A 22,390-nucleotide genomic window follows, 5' to 3' on the forward strand; every position below is an offset into this window, starting at 1 on the left:
ATTCGTAAAAATATGGGCAAAGAGGGGTTCAACGTGCATATCAGGAATCCCTCTTAACGTGAGTACCATGAATCCTTAAGATCTCTTGTGCGAGACAGGAAATCAATTGATCCGAGGGACCAAAGTCCAACTTCACTAAGAAAGCGAAGGTGGGTAAATATGCATCTATGGTCCAGAGCGTATCTGTATATAATTGAGACCTAAGAGGATCACCTCGTTAATTTTGAAACAGCAGTTCTTAAATTACTGGTCAAAAGCACATGCCTGGTATCATACAAACAGATGTCTTTAATATACTCAATCCCTTGGGAACCTTCAAAGCCGTATAGGCAGCATGACTTAATTTGGCTGTAGCAATCATTCCCTGTTACTGGCAACAATTCACACCTATCACGTGGTTTTGCACGTGATCTCGCGTTTATCCTTTTTCCTTCCTTGAGCTCGATGCTCATCTCTAGCTAAAGTTCAAAGTATGCTATAGTTCTACACCAAGATCCACTAGACACAATACAGTAAAATGTCAAAGAGCATCCAATCCTTGGTTCTTGATGCTGGTCCTTTGATTACTCAAACTTCAAGTCAACTTCAGCAATTTGCCAACACTTTTTACACAACTCCGGGTGTGCACTCAGAATTAAAAGATGAACATTCTAGACAACAACTAATTCTCTGGGGAGATAAATTGCAGGTAAGACATCCAAAACAAGAGTATATTGATCAAGTAAGCAGGTTTGCTCGTTTAACTGGTGATTATGCTGTTTTATCTGCAAACGATATTCACATTATTGCATTGGCATATGAACTTGAAGTCGAACTTAATCATGGTGACTGGAGATTAAGAAAATTCCCTGGTGAAAAATTGGAATTTAAGACAAAAGCTACTACAACAGAGGTAACAAAAGAAAAATCGGATGCGACACCTGTGGAAGTTGCTTCCGAGACTCTGGCACCTACTGAACAACCATTTGAAGAAGTAAAAGCTAAAAAACCCAGAAGAAGAGGGGGAAAGAGACAAAGAGAGAAGAGAGAAGCACAGCTTCAAAATGAATTGGTTGGAGAGAAACAACAAGACACAAAAAATACAGAAAACACAGAAGAAAGTGAAACGACAATTCTTCAAACAAAAGAAGTGTTAACTCAAGCCATCGAAAAAAAGAAAGAGGAAAATTATGAAGCTCTTGAAGAAGACTATGGTAATGATGATGATGATGATGATGATGATGATGATGGAGATTGGATCAATCCTGAGAATTTGTATGAAGAAATGATGAAAGATAATAACGAACAAATAGCTGAATCCAAAGTGGGTGAAGCTAATGTTCCATTTATTAAATGTGCATTGACTACAGGAGATTTTGCATGTCAAAACGTAGCCATGCAAATTGGTCTTAATTTGATGAATTCTATGTCTGGAAGACAGATTCGCAGAGTTCGTAACTATATGTATCGTTGTCACGCATGTTTCAGAATGACGCCAATTCCAAAGAATGGTAAGCCTAAACATTTCTGTCCTAAATGTGGTGGTCAAACTCTTTTACGGTGCGCAGTTTCTATTGATAACATAACTGGTAAAGTTACTCCTCATTTAAAGGCAAATTTCAACTGGATCAGACGTGGAGATCGTTACACTTTACCCTCACCTTTAAGTAAGAATTCCCAGAAACGTCAAGGTAATGCTGGACACCAACACAACAAGCAAAATCGTCATAGAATCTTGCAAGATCCTGTGTTACTTCGTGAAGATCAAAAGGAGTACGTTCAAGCATTGAAAGATGATGACTGGCAACGTCGCCAGAATGAAAAGGCTCTTCAAGAATGGATTGGAGGAGGAAGTGCAGACAACTTCATTTCTCCTTTTACAACCGGTCCGACAGTAAGAGGATCAGGAGTACGGGTTGGACGAAGCCGGTTCATCAATTCATCAAAGGGAAGAAAGTAAGAGTCATAGTACGTAGTGTTATTGTTGAATAGAGCTTGTACATTCATCCAGTAAATTTTTCAGCCAACGACAATGCTGTAGTTCGACAGTAACAATAGATAAAGTCTTTTTTTCGATATTGTACTAGTATGCAGTATAAGCGGGCAACTAGACTGAACAAGCTGGATAGATATGCTTTTGCTAGTTTCTTAAAGTTACTGATTAAAGTCTGGAGAGGGGCAGTGAATTAACAATTCGGTTTAGATTACAGGCACAAGGTTTACTATATTTGCTAAGAGTTGGTTTGTTGAATCTAATGCTCTATACCTATAAGCCGAAGTTTTGAGAACACATACCCCAGAAATCAGACACTCGTAGAGTGTCTGAAGAATTAAAAGGGCCACAATTTTTAAAAAATGCCTTGGAATTATGGAGATGGATAATCCCAGCTTTGCAGTTATGTAGTCAACGTTTTAGTACTCTCGGTTGAGCTAATTCAAACAATGGATTAGTTGTTTGAAATCTTTGTAATATAACTGTGAGTCACTGGGAGTCCGAGCCTCTGATCTGATCCTCTCTAAGCTCACTATTTATGTTGATTGTGTTTGATGAGCCGCACCGGCGTAAGTAGCTGTAGCCTGTACAGGCATTCTGTCTTTTAGTGTAAGGCATGCGCACCTGTATGGTCTAGTCTATTTCCAGCTTCTGACTCATGAGTTCCGACAAATTTTGAGACACTTACTGTGGATTTAGCGGTAGTATATAATGGAGATTACTTTTTTCGAATCAAATTATAAGTCAAATTCGTATTCACTACCAGACAGTCTCTTAGAATAGTCTCTACAGCATAGAAACCTTCAACAGGAACATGAAATCGTCTTCAACTTCAGCATTTCTTGCTACATTGGCTGCAAAGCCATTAGTCATGGATGGTGGATTAGGAACCCAACTTGAAAAATTGATTCCAAAAGATGACCCTGTCCAACCAAAATACCACCCTTTGTGGTCAGGTATTACCCTTTGGAAGTCGCCTCATTTAGTTGAAAAGGTACATCAGCTTTATGTTGATGCTGGCCTGGACCTTATTATCACGGGAACTTATCAGACCAGTTATGGTAGTTTGAAGAAGTTTACATCTACTTCTGATTCTGAAATCCAGGCTCTTTGGCAAAGAAGTGTCAACATCGCAAGAAAAGCAGCTAATTCTACCAAGGACCGTCAAGTATTTATCGCTGGTAGTGTTGGACCTTATGGTGCCTACTTGGTCAATGGCGCTGAGTACACAGGGGAATATGGTGACATTACCAATGCTCAATTGACTAAATACCATTACCCATTGGTGAACTTTTTCTATACCCATAATGAAGTTGAAGTGATTGCCTTGGAAACCATTCCAAACTTTAAAGAAATCAAGGTATTGCTCAACTTGTTGAAGAATTTACAAGCAACCACCAATTCCAAAAAGCCAGTTTATTTATCTATGAATTTCAAAACCAGTGAGACCTTATGTGATGGTACCCCAATCCCATCAGTTATGAGGTACATTAACCAATTTCTTGACAGTCATCCTCATCTCCAAAATCAGTTATTTGCCATAGGTGTTAATTGTATGGACTACAAATTTGTTGCCGATTTGGTGAAGAACTTGGACAAGGAAAACCGTCACAACTTGGCTATTGTTATCTACCCTAACTTGGGTTTTGACTACTTTTCTAGTAGAGAAGATCTCACCTACGAATCTCACAAAGATCAAGACAACTGGGCAATTGCCGTTAAGAAATGGATGTCTATGTCTCCCAACGTTCGTATCATTGGAGGTTGTTGTTCCACGGGTCCAGAGGAAATCAACACTGTGAGACGTATATTTGACCAATTGTAGTACCTTGCATAGTATAGGTAAATGTAAATTAGTATACATAGAATAAACAACCACCAGACACTACTATACATGTATTTTCTAATTCATATAGATTATATGCCTTTTCATTCCGTTTACCCATTTCCTTTCTCTCATTATACATTAACCTAATCATCGAACTATACGTGCGATTGGGGTCTGGAAGTTTCGATCAGTCGACGATTGTCGAACTCTGGTTATTCGGGGAGTTTGCATCAAACCCGAAGGGTTTCTATTGTTACTTACTGTATTTGAATTCCCGATAGATGGCGTTGGGAATTCAGTTGTTTCATCCAACAGAAAATTGAATTGAGGTGGTGAAGTTGCCATAGTGAATTGTTGGGGTCGTAACAGTTGATACCCATTGGCTAAGAACTGTCCCAAGTCGGCATCATGCATTGGAGTCAACAAAGTACGATCTCGTTGCGTTTGGTGTGATTCGAATCCAGAAACTGCTTCACTTTGAAAGGGAAACCCAGTGTCTACCCGTTGATTGCTTTCTGTTGTTTGAAGGTGATTTTTGGTATGGGCATTATGTAGTTCTAGAAAATTGATATCTAAGTCTTGCCATATTCTTTCCTTTTGATGCTTTTGTCTAAATTTAGAATTAGAACTGAAATTAGTGTTATTCACTAGAATAATCCCTCCATCTTCTTCTTCCTGTTGAAGATATGCTAATGGAAATAAATGCATAGTCGCTTCGGTAAGCGTATGAGTATCAATATCATCAAATGCAATGTCGGAATCCAATTGCCATGATTGCATGTAAAGCACCCGATTCGGGTCGTCCATGTGCATGTAAGAGTATATAGTATCTAGTGACATGTTGCGATCTGTACCAGGACTTGGGTTTAATTCTTGACATCAAAAGCAGACTACACTTGAATGTATAATGTTTGTGCTAATTCGTTGGTCACGTGACGTAAGAAACATAAGTTCATTATATGCCCATATAACCTAATCTACAGCAATTGCAAAGCCCTGGAATTATGTCAGACACTTTCTTAACTCTGTAGCATTTGTTACTGCTATAATTCATTCTATCGTTTTATTACTCAAACATACGGTTCTTGGTTCTCGCTTGAATCCCACTGTGAGAATTGAGAAGACTGAAACAACTCGCACCAGCTTATCAATTTTACTTTGCATGTAAGCTTGTTGTATACATACCCACGTATTCAGGTATAACTTCAAATTCTTTAGCTTTGCAGCCACATTGATGAGGTGATGTGCAATCGATATCACCATCCAAATCAATATTATCTACTCATATCAGTTCTTTTATTCATAATACTGTGCCGAAACAAATGTATTTAAAACTATAAAGCTTTCCCCGACTCCTAGAACAAAAGTAAATAATCGAAAAGTATTAACAAAGAAAAAAACAACATTAAATATTATCATCAGGAGATCGATTGGGGGGGGTAGTGAAATAAGAAAAGAAAACATAAAAATAAATAATGAGATAATAATCCTAAGTTCAGTTCTTCAATTTATCTCGCAAGTTGAGTAAGAACATTTCCCAAGCCATAAACAAGGCCACTAATCCAACACTAACATTGAAAGTGAACATTTCTGTTAAGCCATGAAATTCCATTGATTCAATAGCTGGTTCGGTAGATTCCATGAAAATCAATCCGCCTCCAAGAAGACAAAACAGCGCCATTAATTCAGTAAATGGAGCTCCTGAACTACTCTTACTTTGAGGTTCTGACTTTATAATAAACTTGAGAATGTACAGCAATAAACGGAATGCACAAGCAACAGTAAGAAGTTGTCCCCATTGAATATGGACTGCTGTCAGTAATTGCGATGATTGCATATGTTTTGACATAATAGCTCCAGTAAAATAAACTGTCATAAGAGGGAATGGGTTAGGACTAAATCCTGGTGAAGCTTTAATAATATTCAGAGACCGTGATGAGTTCAAGGCCTCAATGGCATGATCATAACGCCATTTGCTAAGTTTAGACTCTATAATTAATCCACAAGCACCACAACCAATGTAAATAAAAGCAATGGAAGCATGTTGGAGATCCTTTGCTGAGTATCCACTTCCACTAGCAGCAGATGCTAGATTCTCCAAGAAAATATTGGTGCATCCATAGAAGAATATTAAAAACAGCTCAATCCATTCCATAGTAAACATACCCTCAGGCTGAATCCGGTTCCACCATGTGGATTTATTATTGGAATGTGTACTTAAATAGCGATGTTTCCAATTCCATCCTTTATTCAGCCACGCACCACAATACCGGGCCAAAGTTACCATACCATAGAGAAAGAATACTCCACCTTTAATAAAATGAGCAAGTAAATTGAAAACCGTAGTACCAAACCCATATCTAGCCATCACCGCCACTCCAGTTGGAACATATATGAGGAAATAGGTAAATTGAATCCAGGTGAGAATACTAGCGATACGTACACACCAATGACCTAATTTATCAACTATGGAATTCACCCACTTATTATCCAGGATGAACCAATTGGAGTTATTTTCGCTTCTATTCAAATACAATAAATGATGTTGAGCTTCATCGTTGTCTTCATCTTCAGCGTTACTCAATCCAAGTCCGAATGATTGCGGACTAGCATGATGATTATCAAACATTGAGTTATTGCTCGTTTTCATATTCAGATCATTTTCTTGGCCATCAGAAGAACCCCTATTACTCAAATCGTACAATGTAATTGAAGGCAGTGCCATTTCTCCACCTGAAATTTCCTGATCAAACTCTCTTACAGGCATAGCATACTTCTGTGTTGGGCCATATTGGTAATTGAGCGCTAAAACAGTGAATACAAAATGGGCTACTGCTAAAATAGCCCAAATTCCGGTCATTGGCACATACGCATTCCCAGGGTACAAATTCTCATCTGCTGAAGATGTGAACACCGACAAACTGATGACAGCAGTGGTGGTGGCTGCACTGTACACTAATAAGGACACAAGTGCCATTTTAGTACGCTTGGCATTCCGGAATACTAGGAATAAAGGATAAACAAACATCACAGCCAAAATCATTGCTGTGACATGCGTTCGAAGAGCCTTCTGATTGGTATTAGGGTAATTGAAAAACGTTGTGGCATCATAAGCTTCCCAGTATAGCCTTTCCTCGGGTAGGAGGCTTGTTTCAAGAATTGGAACTCCATGTTGATGCTTTTCAACGTGAGCAATTGGGATTAGTTTCTCATCCTCGTTATTATTGTGATAGGTCTCAATTGAGTCAATTGGTTTACTTTCAGTCATCATACCCTCCATATCCATATCCATATCCATCTCATCACCATGCGCCATAATGACTGGCGCTAAAGCCATTAGGGCTATATTTAAAAAGAAACTCCACTTCATGCTTAAGGGGTAGAATAATTTATACAGGTAACAATTCACATCCACTATTCAATTGAACTAGTGCTTTTAAAGAAAAAGTAATGAAGCACTACCAATTGGATTGGATTGTAACAGAAGGAGTACCAAGTACGGATAGATTATTAAATATCAACCTAAAACGTTGTTGAACGAATATGCTTAATTAAGGAGTAATAACTTTACTATGGAAAAACATCAGTCGATGTGTGCGATCACTAACAGCAGATCCACACAATTATATACTACATGCAAAGCCCGACAAAGTCATACAATTAGTTTACGGGTTTCCAAAATAATTTGTTCTTTGAGGATCACAATGGTGGCTTAATAATTATGCATTAAAACCGTTCTATATAGTACCAGCCCACCTCTTCAGTTATCCGTTTTAGGCATGGGGGTAGTAAGTTGCGTTTTTTATGAATATCGGCCAATATCAATTGAACTAATTCCTTCTAATACCCGAATTCACTTCATTGCCATTGGTCATCCGGTCCTTCCATTATTGGTAATTGTAAACTGAAAATGTTTCCTATTTACTTGGGGTTTCATATTCTGCTCACACTTTTTTTCTCTCAATTGTTCTTCCATGAGGTCTATTCAAGTATCGTGCTAAACTTGTGCAATTTGACTAACATTAGTTTCGGTTTAGGTCCCCTTTACAATTTTGCCGTTGACGTCATTACATGTGTCGTATTTGTTATCAATTTGGTTCCTCAAACAGATTCAATCTTCTAGTACTAACTATAAAATTAGATTGGGGAAATTGATCAACCTTTCATATAAAAATACTCGATCTTATAGTACAACTACATACATATCCAATAGTGTCATCTGTATTACAATGTCTACGCTTTCTCTGTATAAGTATTGTTCAATAGTTCTCTCAGTATATTCAATCCACTTTCGGAATTGGCGGATCTAGCGGTCTACGTTGCCTGGGTGTATTTTACGACCGATGATTGCGGCATTCCAAGAATAATAGCCATTTCTGTATGCCGGCGTGCGATCTTTACCTCATCGGTAAAGAGCGGAGGGATTTAAATCCACCCACCTCTCTTAAATCCGAGCCCTGCTTAGTAAATAGTGTCACACTACCGTATCTTCGTCTAACTATAATAACTATGGCGGAAGATATCAATCAGCGTTATTGTTTATGTTTTACTCGCATCGTATTTAATCCCGTAGCCAAGTTTCACTTTATTTTTGCATTCAGTTATCAAATGATTCGACGTACATTATCGTTTGAACCACTTCACTTTGTTGCCTTCAATAAGATATGTGCATGTGTATTCATTTAATCTATAATTTATATTAAGGAAAGGGATCCATACTATAGAGCATTCTTCCTGGTTAAATAATCAAACCGTGAATAGGTGTAACCAATAAATGGTAAATCTTCTTTAATGCCATCCTTGCCATTGTCAATACCACTGGCCTTTGCAGTGGCACGGGCATTACCAAGACCAACAGGTCCACCATTGTCATCCAACTGTTCAGGAACATTCTCCAATTCCTCTGTAGGGAAGAATCTTGTATCAGTGATGCTTCGTAATTTAGGAATGAATGGTGCATCAACTTTACGAATGGTTTCCCAATCAACTCCACGGAAAAACGGATGTCTCTTAATCTCATCAGCACCTCCATAACGACCTAAACGACGGTCGGCACTAGTTAATAATCTCCGAATTAAATCTTCGGCTTCAGGACTTAAGTGAATATCTTCAGGAATCTGTAATGTTTCTTGCCAATTCAAAATCTTTCTGTATGTCTCATGACTTGTTTCACTACAGAAAGGTGGCCACCCAATAAGACATTCAAACATAATTGCTCCTAAACTCCACCAATCACATTCTTGACCATATCCTTGATGAATAAAGATCTCAGGCGCAATATAATCAGGTGTACCAACTGTAGAATAAGCCATCAACCGTCTAGACTTACGCCAAGTTTGCATCTGCTGTCTATTAGACATGGTTAAATGAATGGCGTCAACCATCATACTGTTACGTGACTTTCCAGCACCACCTATATTTGGATTTAAAAGACCATCACTGCCAACATTACTTTGTTGTGCTTGTTCTCTTTCAAGTAATTTCTTGTAATAATTGGAATCATGGGTCTTGTGGAAACCAGTACTTAACCCGAAATCACTTAATTTGATATGCCCTCTAATGTCAATCAAAATATTATCAGGCTTGATATCTCTATGAATAAATCCTAGCTTGTGAATCGCTTCAATGGCTAAAACACATTCGGCCATATAAAACCGAGTGATATCTTCTGTGAATATCTGCCACCTGATAAGCATTGTCATTAAATCTCCACCAGGAAGAAACTCCATAATAAGATACAAATATTGAGAATCTTGGAAAGAATAATACAATGATACAACCCAAGGTGAATCACTACCAGCTAATACATCTCTTTCGGCCTTAACATGAGCCAATTGATCCTTCTTGTACATTTCAGATTTCAAAAGCGTCTTCATGGCATATATTTTACCTGTATCCTTCTTCTGAACTAAACGAACTTCACCAAATGCACCTTTACCAATAACTTTAACTGTAGTGAAATCCTCTAAACTTAATTTGGTTCGTCTTAATCTTAAAAAGTGTGATTCTTTCTTACCCAAATTTGCCAATTGACGATTCTTACGTTCTTCTGACAGATTTACTTCTTCAGTAGCAAGACGGTGCTCTAAGTCTACCCTCCGTTGGTTACGTTCTATGGCATGACTAATACCCATTTGGTAATAATTCTCCAACTTGAGTCGAATGGCACTTGCTCTGTCTTGAGCAGTTCGAGTCATAAGATTAGGAGTTCTTGTAAAGTACACATACGGTGTATCCAGGTCTGCAGCATTTTCAGGTTTTCCTCCTTCTACTACACTGGTTTGTTGGAGCAAAGGAGTAACTGGACCTCCGTTTGAAGACCCTTGATGTGGGATATTTTGAGCTATGATATCTCCGCCAAGTGCAGATGTAACTATGTTCAGTTCACGAGTTTGTGCTTGAAGTTGATGCTGTTGCAGTAATTGTTGCTGTTCTTGTTGTTGCTGTTGTTGCTTTTGCTGCTGTTGCTGCTGTTGCTGCTGTTGCTGCTGTTGCTGCTGTTGCTGCTGTTGCTGCTGTTGCTGCTGTTGTTGTTGTTGGTGGTGATGTTGCTGCAAATGCTGTTGTAGGGGCTGCTGTGAATTTTGAGTAGCATTGCCACTACTCAACGTAGGAGATGACAGCGGTATTATTCCCTGATTGGAAACAAGGGAATTATTGGTCCCATGACTGATTTCACTAACGTTTGTCAACGAGGTATTGCTGAGCTGTGTGAATTGTGTAGTGGCGGTTGGAGGCTTGAAGTTCAAGGAGTCTATCGATTGGAATTTTCCCCCGAAACCTGTGGGCACGGGATCAGAATGGTACTCAAATCTTTGGGAACTTGAAAAGGTGGGGGATGTAGCAAAGGATGCCTCAGGAGCTCGATTGATATTTAAAAACTGATGCTGTGGTGTATGAGCTTCGTACATATATGGAGTAGCCTCTTCAGGTTCTCGTCCACCAATAAAAGTGTCCTCTTCCATGTAACTTACGTCTGCAATTTCATGACGCGGTTCTTGTTGCTCTTGTTGATAGTACTGTTGTTCTTGGCGTGGCTGCTGTTGCTGTTGTTGCTGTTGCTGTTGTTGAAGCTGATAAAATAGTTGATGGTCTGCTGGCTGCTGACGTTGTAAAAGTACTTGAGGCTGTTGTGGTTGTTGCTTTTGTTGTTGTTGTTCTTCGTAATACCGTTGATCCACACGATTATACTCCATTATGACAACTTAACTTCAAAATGCTTCCATGAACTCCTTATAAAATCTATGAAATAGCCTTTACTTTATCTCGGTTGTTCTAAAATTAAAGGACCAATTAATTATTTGTACGAGAATTCTTTGATCTGGCGTTCACCTACGCTAATTGGCAAGATGTTGAGATTTTCAGTTGGTCGTCTCGTTTTAGTTACACGAAATAAGTCCTCCTTTTTCTGGAAAAAAATATTGTATGTTGGAGGTGCCAATTGGTTCTGGCACTACACTGTATTTGAAAAACGTGTGTCTTTTGAGTATATGGAAATCATCTTCTGTCACTTACATTAAAGGTTAGCTATTCAAGACATAGTATACATAGATACATACAAACACATTTACATATACAAAGTGATTTGAAATTATGGATATGGCGGCGTGTGTGAGATGTGAGTGGGCTAGACATATGCTTAGAATTGCAAGGCTTGACCCTTTTGCTTCTTATCACCACCCAATTCGAAGTGCTTACATCTCTTCAAGGACAATTGAGCCTTGGTCTTGCAAACAACACATTCCAATCTCAAGACAACCTTCTTGGTAGTCTTAGCCTTCTTGTGGAAGACAGGCTTGGTTTGACCACCGAAACCACTTTGCTTACGGTCATATCTTCTCTTACCTTGAGCAAACAAGGAGGCCTTACCAGCCTTATATTGGGTAACCTTGTGTTGGGTGTGCTTTCTGCACTGCTTACCCTTACAGTAGGTCTTTCTAGTCTTTGGAACGTTAACTATACATTAATTGTTAGTATTATGTGCTTTAGTAGTCGTAAGACTTGGAGAATAGGGAACCATCCATGTGCACGTTGTGATATGATAAGAACTCGGAGCTAGCATTTCGATTTCTTGGAACCTGCTTCGACTTGTATTAGGTGGATAATAAGTTGTTTGAAATTGACAAAACTACAACCATTGTATGATAATAGTTGACTATTTTGCTGTATTTCTTGTGTTGGATAGCTCTTCAACTTTACTTGAATCCCTCAGACGATATTCTTTGCCTTGGTCAATTTATATCTTGGACTTTTCACACCTCTTAACTCCAATCACAAATCGTCAAACACTTTAGAAGCACTGACTTCATTTCATCCACTGCTCAAATCTTATACGTTTCATCTTATGATGGTCCTATTGGTGTATACCACATACCCATTATGCCTCAATAATTAGGATAGTAAAGTGAACTCCTTAAGAAAGAAAATCTACTATTCTAGTAGAGTATTTCACCATGAAGGTAAATGAAAAATTTTTCCCAGGCCCCCACCCAGTGTACGCGAAGAGAATACTACTATGAGGTCCGAATTAGGTAACAAATGTTGGTACACGACTAAATACGTCTAATGTATCACGTGAATGTAGTTTTTCCAGCGATCAGTGTTTTCGTATTTTCCACGTGATTTTATGTTAAGTTAGGGCTAGAGGACCTTAGCTATAGGTGACTGTTGTACACCTTAGATTCTAAATGTCACCGGCTTTTGATATTTTGGAGCTACCACACAACCTCCTGATGTCGCAACTTCAGTTCACCATTACTTTCGGAGTTACAATGTGGATACACTCTTAGTGGTGAACGTTTCTAATAGACTCTATGTTACTGCTAAATATACCTGTACCACGTTTGGTGTTCAAATCATTTATCTATGAATCTAAACTGGGAAACATATATATGGAATGGAAACATCCTGTCAGTCATGCATATAACTATCAGCAACCGTAATCTTTATCTTTGCAGCTTATATATTATATCTTTGTAGTTTATGGTATAACTACGTTTCAAAAATAAGATAAATGTTCGTAAATATACATTATAAAAGTAAACTATTAACTAAATCAAAGGATATCGGACTAAAATAAGCCAAAATGAAACATTTTGTTGGTGTTTCATTTTTATATAAAATTTGCTGCAATACTATAAAAAGTTGTCAACTCAAAATCAAACTTACACGATCAAATAACGCCTCAAGGTAAATATAAAAAAAACTCTATGATACTAATTTCACTGTTTAACCATATCGGTCAATGATTACAACGTCAGTAATGTCTCAAGACGACAAAGTAACAGTAGTGTAAACGGTAGTTTGTATCGTAGTAGTTTCTTCTTCTTCGCCTTCTAAGTAATAATCGTAGTTTATCACGCACAGACCATCTTCAGTGGTAGTATAGATGTTATCCAAGATCCAACCTTCGTTTGTTGCTTCAGATACAGAAGGGGCATCTGTAATAAGACTGGATCCCTCAACAATAGTACTAGACACAGTCTTCAAACTTGATGAAGACAGAGAAGATGTCTTTGTTGGAGCAACTGAAGAAGATGTCGATGTGGAAGCAGTTGAAGACGAGGATTGGGTGGATGGGGCAGTAGAGCTCGTAGACGAGGAACTAGTAGTAGTTACTGCTGCTGGAGTTGCGCTAGAAGAACTGCTACTAGAAGAAGTGGTAGGTTGCACTGTACTAGTAATGTACAGTCCATTACCGATGTAGATAATCATTCTCGTAACAACATTCTTGACTGTCACTGTAGCAGGTTCATTATTGTCAGTTGTTGAAGAAGGCGTAACCGTAGGGACAAAACTGGAAGATGTGGATGAAGTAGTTTGCATTTCTGATGAACTAGTACTAGCACTGGTTGTAGCTGAAGTAGAACTTGTGGTAGCTGGAGTGGTACTTGTGGTGGCTGGAGTAGAACTTGTGGTAGCTGGAGTGGTACTTGTGGTGGCTGGAGTAGAACTTGTGGTAGCTGGAGTAGTACTGGCACTGGATTGACTAGTTATAGTGGTAGATGGAGTATATGTGGTTACTTCATTTTCACTAATAGGAGCAACATCAGAAGGACTAACGGAAGTAGTAGCAACAGTTGTATATTCATGAGGCACGCCACTGATAGTTAAAGTCACAGTTGCAGTATATCTGGTAACTGTTGTGGTTGAAGTTTGAACCAGATAAGCCACGGAAGTAGAAGTAACAGAATCAATTGTTTGAGTAGCAGTAACTTGTTGAGTATTGACATTCGTCACATAGACAACCCCACGTTTATTCAAATTCAGATCCTTATTATAAAAGGGAGGAGCAGCAACAGCCAATGAAAACATAAGAAGAGAAGAAAAGAGTTTAGAGAATTGCATATTTGGATAGAATATTTTTTTGTTAAAAGAAAGACAGTAGTTGGAAACTAAAGAGTGACAATATAGTTGGAGTTAAAGAAGAAGCTGAAAAGCTGGGGTATAAGAGAAAGACTGGAGTGAGTTCACAGGACGACTAAAATGAATGTGGGGCCAAAAATGACTTTATCTAACCTGTTTGTTATTGGAGTTAATATGGGTAAAAGAATTTGGGGACTAGAAGGTTAAAATTGCCTTGGTCAGGAACTTAAGGTTGGGATCTTGGATGACTTTATATCGTACAAGTATATTTGACAGTTTACATCTTAGATGTTAATAATTCGGTAAGTGGATGTTTGTGCTATCTGCACAAGTCTCTAGGCGAATAAAATATTTGAAGAGAGCTGGCACATCCCTCTAGATTGGGATTGAAGGTTTAGTACAGTATGGATTGTTTTCGCAGCCATGGAGGAGTACAACAATCGAGAAAAAAAAAATAAGACTGCAGACAAAAGATTTATCTTGAAAGCTTTATTCAGGGGAAGGCTGGCTGCAATGCCATATATTGCCTACTCTTTCCCAAACGACCTTGGAATTTCTCTTACGATTTCCAAGTGCATATTTGATGATACATACTCTGGTCACCCTAGACTACAACTTCCTAGTTTTAAGCCGGAATTCAATGTGCATTGATCTGGGAAGGGAGTCCGACGATGAGGGTTCATCTTAACCTTCTTTACACCTACCGCGTCATCATCAAAAATGTTTGGCCCTAACTCTTGCGCCATCGATTATGATTTCAAACAGATTGATACTTGGAGTATAATTACATAGTCTTGCCATAGATTCTTCTTCCTTGACATTACATTTTATGTAGCTACTTCCAAATTAAACTTAGGCCAGCATATTTTTTTTATTATGCTTCTACGTCCTACATCGCAACATATTGTGAGTGTAAATAGCCATATGTTTGTTGGAGCCAAATAGAATGACTTACTGGCATTAAAGTTGGTTACTTCTTAGTTACTTGATTATCTTTTTATTTTTGTGACAGCTGGTTGTGGAACCCATTATGGTGTTTTGTGTCATAAGGAGCTATCCCCGAACCTTATCACAGCCAGCCCTATATCTATCCAACAATAAAAGGCCGGATTCTATATAGGAGTGATAGAATACAACTGTCTCAATAATTTGGATATAAGGGTGGCAGAGCGATATTCCATGCCAATTACTGATAATGCGAGCTAAGAATTGTGTAGTCCAAGTAATTAAAACGATAGAGAGAGACGCAATCTTAAAGTGTTGTTGATGGTCTATATCGTTTCAAATCAAGATTTTCCATTCTCAGTACAGATTTATGAACCAAACTATATCCATGTATAAACGCTTAAGGTAAAAGAAAAAGAAGTTTTAAGGGTTCACAAGATATCGTCTAATTATTGACGAAAAGAGCAACTAAGACCTAAAACAAAAAAATTATGATCACTAATATTCATCGGGTTGGGAATGGGATCTTTCTATGGCTTTTGTGAACGATTTCCAAGTAATTTGGTTCATTTTCAGGTGTTATGTAGCCCCACCTAATTAAGAAATCTATTATCACAAGTGCGCAGTTTGGTTTAAATTCATGTGCTTTAATTCTCTGTAATACTTCCAGAAATCCCATTAACTGAAAGTCTTGAGCTTCTCCATCAACAGGAAAAGGGAGAATCGAAGTTTCATCAGGGAACTCCAAATCGTAAATATACTCAACTTCTGGTTGATTGTGTGTTCCTTCTGGTTGAATCATATACAGCACTACTCCAGCAGCTTTTGCACCTTGTTCAACAAACTGCTTCTCGAGTCCTGCTTCTTCTAATGACTCCTTCACTAACGTTTCCCATACCCCATAAGGATGCCCAAGTCCACCGGCTACCGTGTTATCCAATTTGTTAGGAAATGTTTGTTTCGTTGCCGAACGACGAGGAATCCAAAGCTTTAATTCTTTAGAACTCGTGTTACACGGAGCAACGTATCCATTCATATGAACTCCATACGTTACAACTCCTATTAACACGGAAAATGCTCTTTCAAGTAGCATATAAGGTTTGGTAGTTGGGTTGTACACAACATAGAGTTCGTTTCTCCATGCTTTATCCAAGGATTGCTCTAACTGAGGTAAAGAACGCCATTGAGAAGCAGTGTTTGCCATGAACTGGTTCCTTTTCTCGAATGTGTCATATTCAGTAGGGATAGCTGCTATCTTTCTTGCATGATCAACCTGGAAAAGAGAATCTGTGTCCATTAACTGGGCAATGTCTTGATAAATGTACCCGAGTACTGTAGATCCATCATGTGCTAGGAGCAGGTAATACTCCGTTGGAATATCATTATACGGGAAGGTATCTACTTCCCGAACTATAGATGCTAAACTACTCCTTGTACTCATCATAATTCTACTGAATGGGCCCATCGTATAACTGTTAGTTCCTTCGTGTACAATAAACTACGAACTATTCTTTTGGTAGCACCGATTTAAGAAACCATTAAGGATCATGCTACAAGTGGATCCAATATCGAAATTAACAAATGAATAAACCCGTGGACTGGCTGAAGATCCGACATCGAGCCACGCTAACATTCACGGGTGTTTAGTGGTTTCTAGTCGTACTATCAAAAGAATCGATATTTGGTAACTACGATTTGGTTAATAGGTGTGACAACGAGCAGATTTCATTTACTGAATTAATTCTGTTCACACCATATTGCTATCGTCTAAATGGTTACTCATTGGCCGATATGGCAGTTGAGTTGAAATGTATAATGCAACCGAATGTTTGCTTGAAAGCTTCTCCACATTCAAGTTTATGATTCATCCAATTTTCGGCCCTGAACCGGCGATCTCCTAAAGCGACTGATGAGTCAACACACACGTCCGTTAATAACCGAAAGTTCAATCTTCCGCACCAAACGTCTGACTCCCCTTCTTGCATTATCGGCATTAAAATGTTCTACCGTTACTAACCGATTTGTTCTTTTACGGTGCTACCAAAGCGGCATTTAGAGAGTAGACATTGCTTGTTCACTTTTCCATTACCCCGTAATTAGTATATAAAGGACGGTGAAAAATGTGAAAATTTACACCACTTCGATAGTCTTAACATAGTGCATTCATCGAGCCATTAACAATGTCTGATATTGATGCTTCTAAGTTGGTGATAGAACCAACCACTAAACCAAGTGAACCTCGTCCTAATGAGGACTTAGTGTTTGGTAAATATTTCAGTGACCATATGCTTGAAATTGAATGGACAGAAGCTGAAGGTTGGGGAGTTCCTAAGATTAGTGGATATCACCCTCTACTGCTTGATCCTTCAACAGTTGTTTTCCACTATGCATTTGAATTGTTCGAAGGTATGAAGGCTTACCGTGACAAAGACAACAACATTCGTACATTTAGAAGTGATAAGAATATGGCTAGAATGAATAACTCAGCTGCTAGAGCATCTATGCCAACTTTTGATGGTGAAGAACTTATGAAATGCATTGACAAATTGGTACTTTTAGATAAAAAATTCGTGCCTTTCGGTGCTGGATACTCATTGTATTTAAGACCCACAATGATTGGTACTACACCTACATTAGGTGTTCATGAACCTGACAGAGCTTTACTTTACGTCATTTGTTCCCCTGTTGGTCCTTACTACAAGACTGGTTTCAAACCAGTTTCTCTTGAAGCTACTGACTATGCTGTGAGAGCATGGCCAGGTGGTGTTGGTGGTTATAAATTGGGTGCCAACTATGTTTCTTGTATCCAACCTCAAACAGTAGCAGCTAGCAAAGGTCATCAACAAAACTTGTGGTTATTTGGTGAAGAAGGATATGTTACTGAAGTTGGTGCTATGAATGCTATGTTTGTCTTCAAGGATGAAAATAACAAGAAAGAATTGGTTACAGCTCCTTTGGATGGTACTATTTTACCAGGTGTCACTCGTGATTCCGTTTTACAATTGGCCAGAGCAAGATTACCAGCTGATGAATGGACTATCTCTGAACGTAAGTTTACTATCCACGAAGTTGCCGAAAAAGCAAGTAAAGGTCAATTGGTAGAAGCTTTCGGTTGTGGTACTGCAGCAATTGTTTCCCCTATCAACAACATTGGCTTCCAAGATAAGCAAATCCCTGTCCCATGTGGTGCCAATGGTGTTATTGGTGACTTGACCCAAACTGTTGCTGATTGGATCAGAAAAATCCAATATGGTGAAGAAGAGTTTGCTGATTGGTCTAGAGTTGCGAAATAAGATTTAGTTACAAAATATATAATTAACAAATAATTGACTGGAAAATTCGTGTTATAAAGTGAAGGGTAATTGTATTATGAAGTTTTAAGAAGGTACTCCGTTATGACTCATTAGGAAAACGAAACGTATATGTACATTTTTAAAGTGTCGCCTTGGACTACTTTCTGTTGCAAAAGCTGTAGCTAATGTTCAGTCTCAGGTACAGGACTAATTGCTGTTTACATGAGTCACAGTTGATATACGTTGGATAAATAAGGTGTTGTCCCTTCTAAAGAATTAGAAACAGAAATCGAAACTACGACCAACTGACAAACTGATTCGTGATGTCTATGTTTAAGCAAGTGGATGTTTTCACAAACACAAAGTTCAAAGGGAACCCAGTGGCAGTATTCTTTGATGCGGACCATCTCAGTAAGGAAGAAATGCAACAGATTGCGAGGTGGACCAACTTATCGGAAACCACTTTCATATTGAAACCCTCGACGCCAGCGACCTCTTATAAGGTTCGTATTTTCACACCTGCTACAGAGTTATCATTTGCTGGTCACCCAACTCTTGGTACTTGTTTTGCTCTCTTGGAAGCAAAGCGGATACAAGTCAACTCCAAAGGATTAATTGTACAGGAGTGTGGTGCTGGTAACGTTGAGATAGAACCCATTGGAAATCTCGAAGATCTCAATTCAATTGACTTGCAGTTGCGTGTCCCTCGCTATGACTTCCACCAAGTGAGTGATGAAGCCATTGAAGATATTAGTCAACTGCTAGGGTTACCTAAAGATCAATTTGATACTCCTGTACTTGTTGAAATTGGGCCTAAATGGGTTGTTGTTCGCTTAAAGGATGGGCAGTCTGTTCTTGATCTTGAACCAAACCACGGGGCATTAACTGACGTTTCAATAAAATATGGGTGGACTGGTCTATGTACTATTGGCCAACATAATGACGAAGGAACCAAATGGGAAATGAGAAACTTTGCTCCAGCAGAAATGGTTCCTGAAGATCCTGCTTGTGGATCAGGGGCAGGCGCACTTGGAGCCTATTTGGGAGTCCATCAAAAGGGTGGTGAAGGTGTTTACCATATTTCTCAAGGGAACAAGATCAACAGGGATGCTCATTTGGTGTCTACTGTTAAACCAAGAGTAGATTCCGAAGGGTTTGATGTTTTCGTTAAGGGTCATGCTATTACTACAATTACAGGGTTTTACTAAATGTATAATATACCATAACGTATATCTTACATATTGAGAACTCTACTTTGCCTCCTGTGGTTTACGTTTGTTCTAAGTGCTATTGCTGCAAATCATTATTGTTAGCAAAATCACGACATTTTTCAAAAATGTCAAATCAATATATATTCTGCGACAAAATCATTTACTAGATAAAAAAACTATTAGTACATATACTTCCTCACTTATGCTGAATTCCACAACATGCTGAAGGTGTCCGAGTTCCCTATAGTGCAAGTCAAGAACTTACCATATAAGACCACTAATCTGGACCTTTGTAATTTGTTTTCTCGGTTCGGAGCCTTAAGTCAAATCAGAGTGCCTAAAGATGAACCAGATGGTACGGCCATAGCAGTGTACATGAATTTATCAAGTTCTCAAAAAGCGGTCAAAGAATTGAACGGGGTCAATTTCAGAGGTCGTTACTTGGTGGCAACAACGTACAAAGTTGATACGAGTAGAATCGCAGCTGAAGATTATTTAGTACGTCAAGAACAAGTTGCTCTCCTCAAACAACGTTATGACACTTGATGAATTACGTGATGCGTACCCAATAAGATTAGACTTACATATTATAAACTACAACAAGAAGAATTAGTGGATCCAAATTGTTTGTTAAATACAATTCCTTTTATTGAATCTGATAATTATTTAATTGTTGATTCTATTTCTTGCTCTTGTCGTCAACTGACAAATCTAAGCTTCCTAGGATGAAGTAGGATGTCAAAGCAGTAAAGATAAAGCCACTAATTTTAAGGATTTTCCAGATAAAACTTTTACTGGAATACTTGTATTGGATGAAAACGTCCAACTTAGTCATAGCATCAATGACATTGGTGTATGTTAAAGTGATTTTGGTGTGACCCTTAGCAACATCAAAGTAACTCAAATCTGAAGAAACTTCCATATTTTCAAAGGGAATAGGAGAAGAAACATTAACAAATTCAGCTCCTTCCGGTAAGTAGAAAGATAAATAGACTTTATCATAAGTAACATCTTGCAAACCATTAACTATTGGGAATGCCATAACGTAAGTATCTTCTTCATCAATAACACGACGAATACTATTAACAACCAATTGATTCCATCCAAGAGTGAAGTTATATTTCCAACCACCAAACATTGGATAACGAGGTTGTATAACCAAATGTTTTTGTATGATTTGATGAGTATCAACTTTCCCAACCAAATCGGTGTAATAATAATCAGAATAAGAGTTGGAATCTGTAAAGGGAAATTCCAATTGAAGTAAAGAAAAATGGTTTTTATTCTGACCGTATCTTCCCTTCATAAAGTCGATTCTGGAGAATCCAGATGCTAAGGCTGCACCATCATTAGTTAATTCAAAGTATTCTTCAACGGGTAATTGAATAACATCCAGTCCTGGTATCCAAACACTACGGTCCAACTTTGTTACTTTAGCAATTGCCTTTGAGTGAGTATATAACAAACCCATTGGAAAAATAGTCTTTGGACCAACAACTGAAAGTAAAGGACCATAAACAAGCATATTGTTTTCCACACGGCCTTCCAAAGATGGTAAATCCTTTGTGACAACTGAATCATTACTTAAGTTCAAGTTCATCTCTTCAGACTTTCCTACACCACCAAAAGCCAATTGATAATTTTTAGTGGCATAAAGTGAGTAAGGGAACTTGTTTGTCTTAATAAGAAGTTTCTGAACATCACTTAATTCAATCTTTTCGGGGAAAGGACGGACTGAGTTCATGTAATTATATTGGACATTAATATCAACACTTGATTGAGGAGAAACCGGATAAGGTAAAGTGATTTTGAACAATTTATTGGAAGCAGACGAAGAATCTTCTTCTGACTCAATAACCGGAACTATATCAACAGCGTTTCTATTTTTAACCAAGATAGCTGAAATCAAAGATAAATCTTTAATAAAGTCCAAGCCATCGCTTAAATGGAAATAATAGGTATCTTGAGGAGCACTTGCAGTGTTTTTAATATTTAATAAAACTGATTCTCTAACATAACTTTTGGACAACTCAACTGTTCTTGTATATTGCTCATTGAACCACGAGTCTGGATCCACGTCCAATGCAACAGCGAACAGAGCCACAAACGAGATCACAAGTGACACCCAGCCTACAAACATCATGGTATTTATATACAATGGGGTCCCCAACAGAAGATGATACTTTTAAAAGGATTGGTTGGTGTTTTTTCACCATCTGTCTGTCAAACACGTATATGATGTTAGGAGGGAATGGAAAAAATGCAACCGCGCTACCACAGCAAAAAGCTCCATAGAATCGGATGCCTGTTACGTATTACCATTGGAGATCATTATAAAGTAAGGTTATAGCACAAGCTTGATTACTTTAGTATAATCCTTTATATCGTGTTTGTAGTGTATGCTCGTAATGGTTGATACACATTGCTATGGCATAGTTTTGCCATAAAACGCTTACAAGGTTTATATATTTCCTGCGTGTTTGTAACAGTAATCCTTTACTTCCATAAGGTAGCAGTAGCTTGCTCGAGTTCAGTTCAATAGAACGTACTGTGCCTACAAATATATACTGTTCTTGAACTACATACGCTTAAGTGTATGTCTCTCTCCAATATCACACTAAAGCATTCGCATTAATTGCCACAAGCTGGCTCTCGGAGTTACATTGCAAAACACCATGACTATTGCCATCGTAGTGTATAGATACGAAACGTTTATAAAAGCTCCACATTTGTTTAAGAATTAAGAACCCAAAACTAGTCTTTAACAAAAGTAAAG

General features: G+C 38.2%; 11 protein-coding genes across 11 annotated transcripts; 5 read left to right on the top strand and 6 right to left on the bottom strand.

The window, feature by feature from the left end:
- Window positions 1–517: 517 nt before the first annotated feature.
- On the top strand, window positions 518–1,939 carry HBR3 (rRNA-binding endoribonuclease; the record flags this gene model as incomplete). The annotated part of the gene is made up of 1 exon (XM_043191953.1): window positions 518–1,939. The coding sequence occupies one exon, from the start codon at window positions 518–520 to the stop codon at window positions 1,937–1,939; it is 1,422 nt and encodes a 473-aa protein (XP_043048585.1).
- A 691-nt stretch (window positions 1,940–2,630) lies between these two features.
- SAM4 (S-adenosylmethionine-homocysteine S-methyltransferase) lies at window positions 2,631–3,797 on the top strand (the record flags this gene model as incomplete). The annotated part of the gene is made up of 2 exons (XM_043191954.1): window positions 2,631–2,634; window positions 2,770–3,797. 2 exons carry the CDS (start codon window positions 2,631–2,633, stop codon window positions 3,795–3,797), a joined length of 1,032 nt encoding a protein of 343 aa, XP_043048586.1.
- A 150-nt stretch (window positions 3,798–3,947) lies between these two features.
- CTA6 (Cta6p) lies at window positions 3,948–4,640 on the bottom strand (the record flags this gene model as incomplete). Its single annotated transcript, XM_043191955.1, has 1 exon — window positions 3,948–4,640. One exon carries the CDS (start codon window positions 4,638–4,640, stop codon window positions 3,948–3,950), a length of 693 nt encoding a protein of 230 aa, XP_043048587.1.
- Window positions 4,641–5,295: 655 nt separating this feature from the next.
- On the bottom strand, window positions 5,296–7,137 carry KQ657_001154 (uncharacterized protein; the record flags this gene model as incomplete). Its single annotated transcript, XM_043191956.1, has 1 exon — window positions 5,296–7,137. One exon carries the CDS (start codon window positions 7,135–7,137, stop codon window positions 5,296–5,298), a length of 1,842 nt encoding a protein of 613 aa, XP_043048588.1.
- Window positions 7,138–8,518: 1,381 nt separating this feature from the next.
- On the bottom strand, window positions 8,519–10,996 carry CBK1 (serine/threonine protein kinase; the record flags this gene model as incomplete). The annotated part of the gene is made up of 1 exon (XM_043191957.1): window positions 8,519–10,996. One exon carries the CDS (start codon window positions 10,994–10,996, stop codon window positions 8,519–8,521), a length of 2,478 nt encoding a protein of 825 aa, XP_043048589.1.
- A 443-nt stretch (window positions 10,997–11,439) lies between these two features.
- RPL42 (60S ribosomal eL42 domain-containing protein) lies at window positions 11,440–14,147 on the bottom strand (the record flags this gene model as incomplete). The annotated part of the gene is made up of 4 exons (XM_043191958.1): window positions 11,440–11,756; window positions 13,169–13,389; window positions 13,419–13,434; window positions 13,499–14,147. 4 exons carry the CDS (start codon window positions 14,145–14,147, stop codon window positions 11,440–11,442), a joined length of 1,203 nt encoding a protein of 400 aa, XP_043048590.1.
- Window positions 14,148–15,615: 1,468 nt separating this feature from the next.
- Window positions 15,616–16,407, bottom strand: KQ657_001157 (uncharacterized protein; the record flags this gene model as incomplete). The annotated part of the gene is made up of 1 exon (XM_043191959.1): window positions 15,616–16,407. The coding sequence occupies one exon, from the start codon at window positions 16,405–16,407 to the stop codon at window positions 15,616–15,618; it is 792 nt and encodes a 263-aa protein (XP_043048591.1).
- An 883-nt stretch (window positions 16,408–17,290) lies between these two features.
- Window positions 17,291–18,403, top strand: BAT22 (Bat22p; the record flags this gene model as incomplete). Its single annotated transcript, XM_043191960.1, has 1 exon — window positions 17,291–18,403. One exon carries the CDS (start codon window positions 17,291–17,293, stop codon window positions 18,401–18,403), a length of 1,113 nt encoding a protein of 370 aa, XP_043048592.1.
- Window positions 18,404–18,726: 323 nt separating this feature from the next.
- On the top strand, window positions 18,727–19,611 carry KQ657_001159 (uncharacterized protein; the record flags this gene model as incomplete). The annotated part of the gene is made up of 1 exon (XM_043191961.1): window positions 18,727–19,611. One exon carries the CDS (start codon window positions 18,727–18,729, stop codon window positions 19,609–19,611), a length of 885 nt encoding a protein of 294 aa, XP_043048593.1.
- A 222-nt stretch (window positions 19,612–19,833) lies between these two features.
- On the top strand, window positions 19,834–20,160 carry KQ657_001160 (uncharacterized protein; the record flags this gene model as incomplete). The annotated part of the gene is made up of 1 exon (XM_043191962.1): window positions 19,834–20,160. One exon carries the CDS (start codon window positions 19,834–19,836, stop codon window positions 20,158–20,160), a length of 327 nt encoding a protein of 108 aa, XP_043048594.1.
- Window positions 20,161–20,293: 133 nt separating this feature from the next.
- OST1 (dolichyl-diphosphooligosaccharide--protein glycotransferase subunit) lies at window positions 20,294–21,757 on the bottom strand (the record flags this gene model as incomplete). The annotated part of the gene is made up of 1 exon (XM_043191963.1): window positions 20,294–21,757. The coding sequence occupies one exon, from the start codon at window positions 21,755–21,757 to the stop codon at window positions 20,294–20,296; it is 1,464 nt and encodes a 487-aa protein (XP_043048595.1).
- Between the last annotated feature and the right edge of the window lie 633 nt (window positions 21,758–22,390).

The sequence above is a fragment of the Scheffersomyces spartinae genome (assembly GCF_019049425.1).
Source record: "Scheffersomyces spartinae strain ARV_011 chromosome Unknown scaffold_14, whole genome shotgun sequence".
In the NCBI taxonomy this organism is placed as follows: Eukaryota; Fungi; Ascomycota; class Pichiomycetes; order Serinales; family Debaryomycetaceae; genus Lizanozyma; species Lizanozyma spartinae.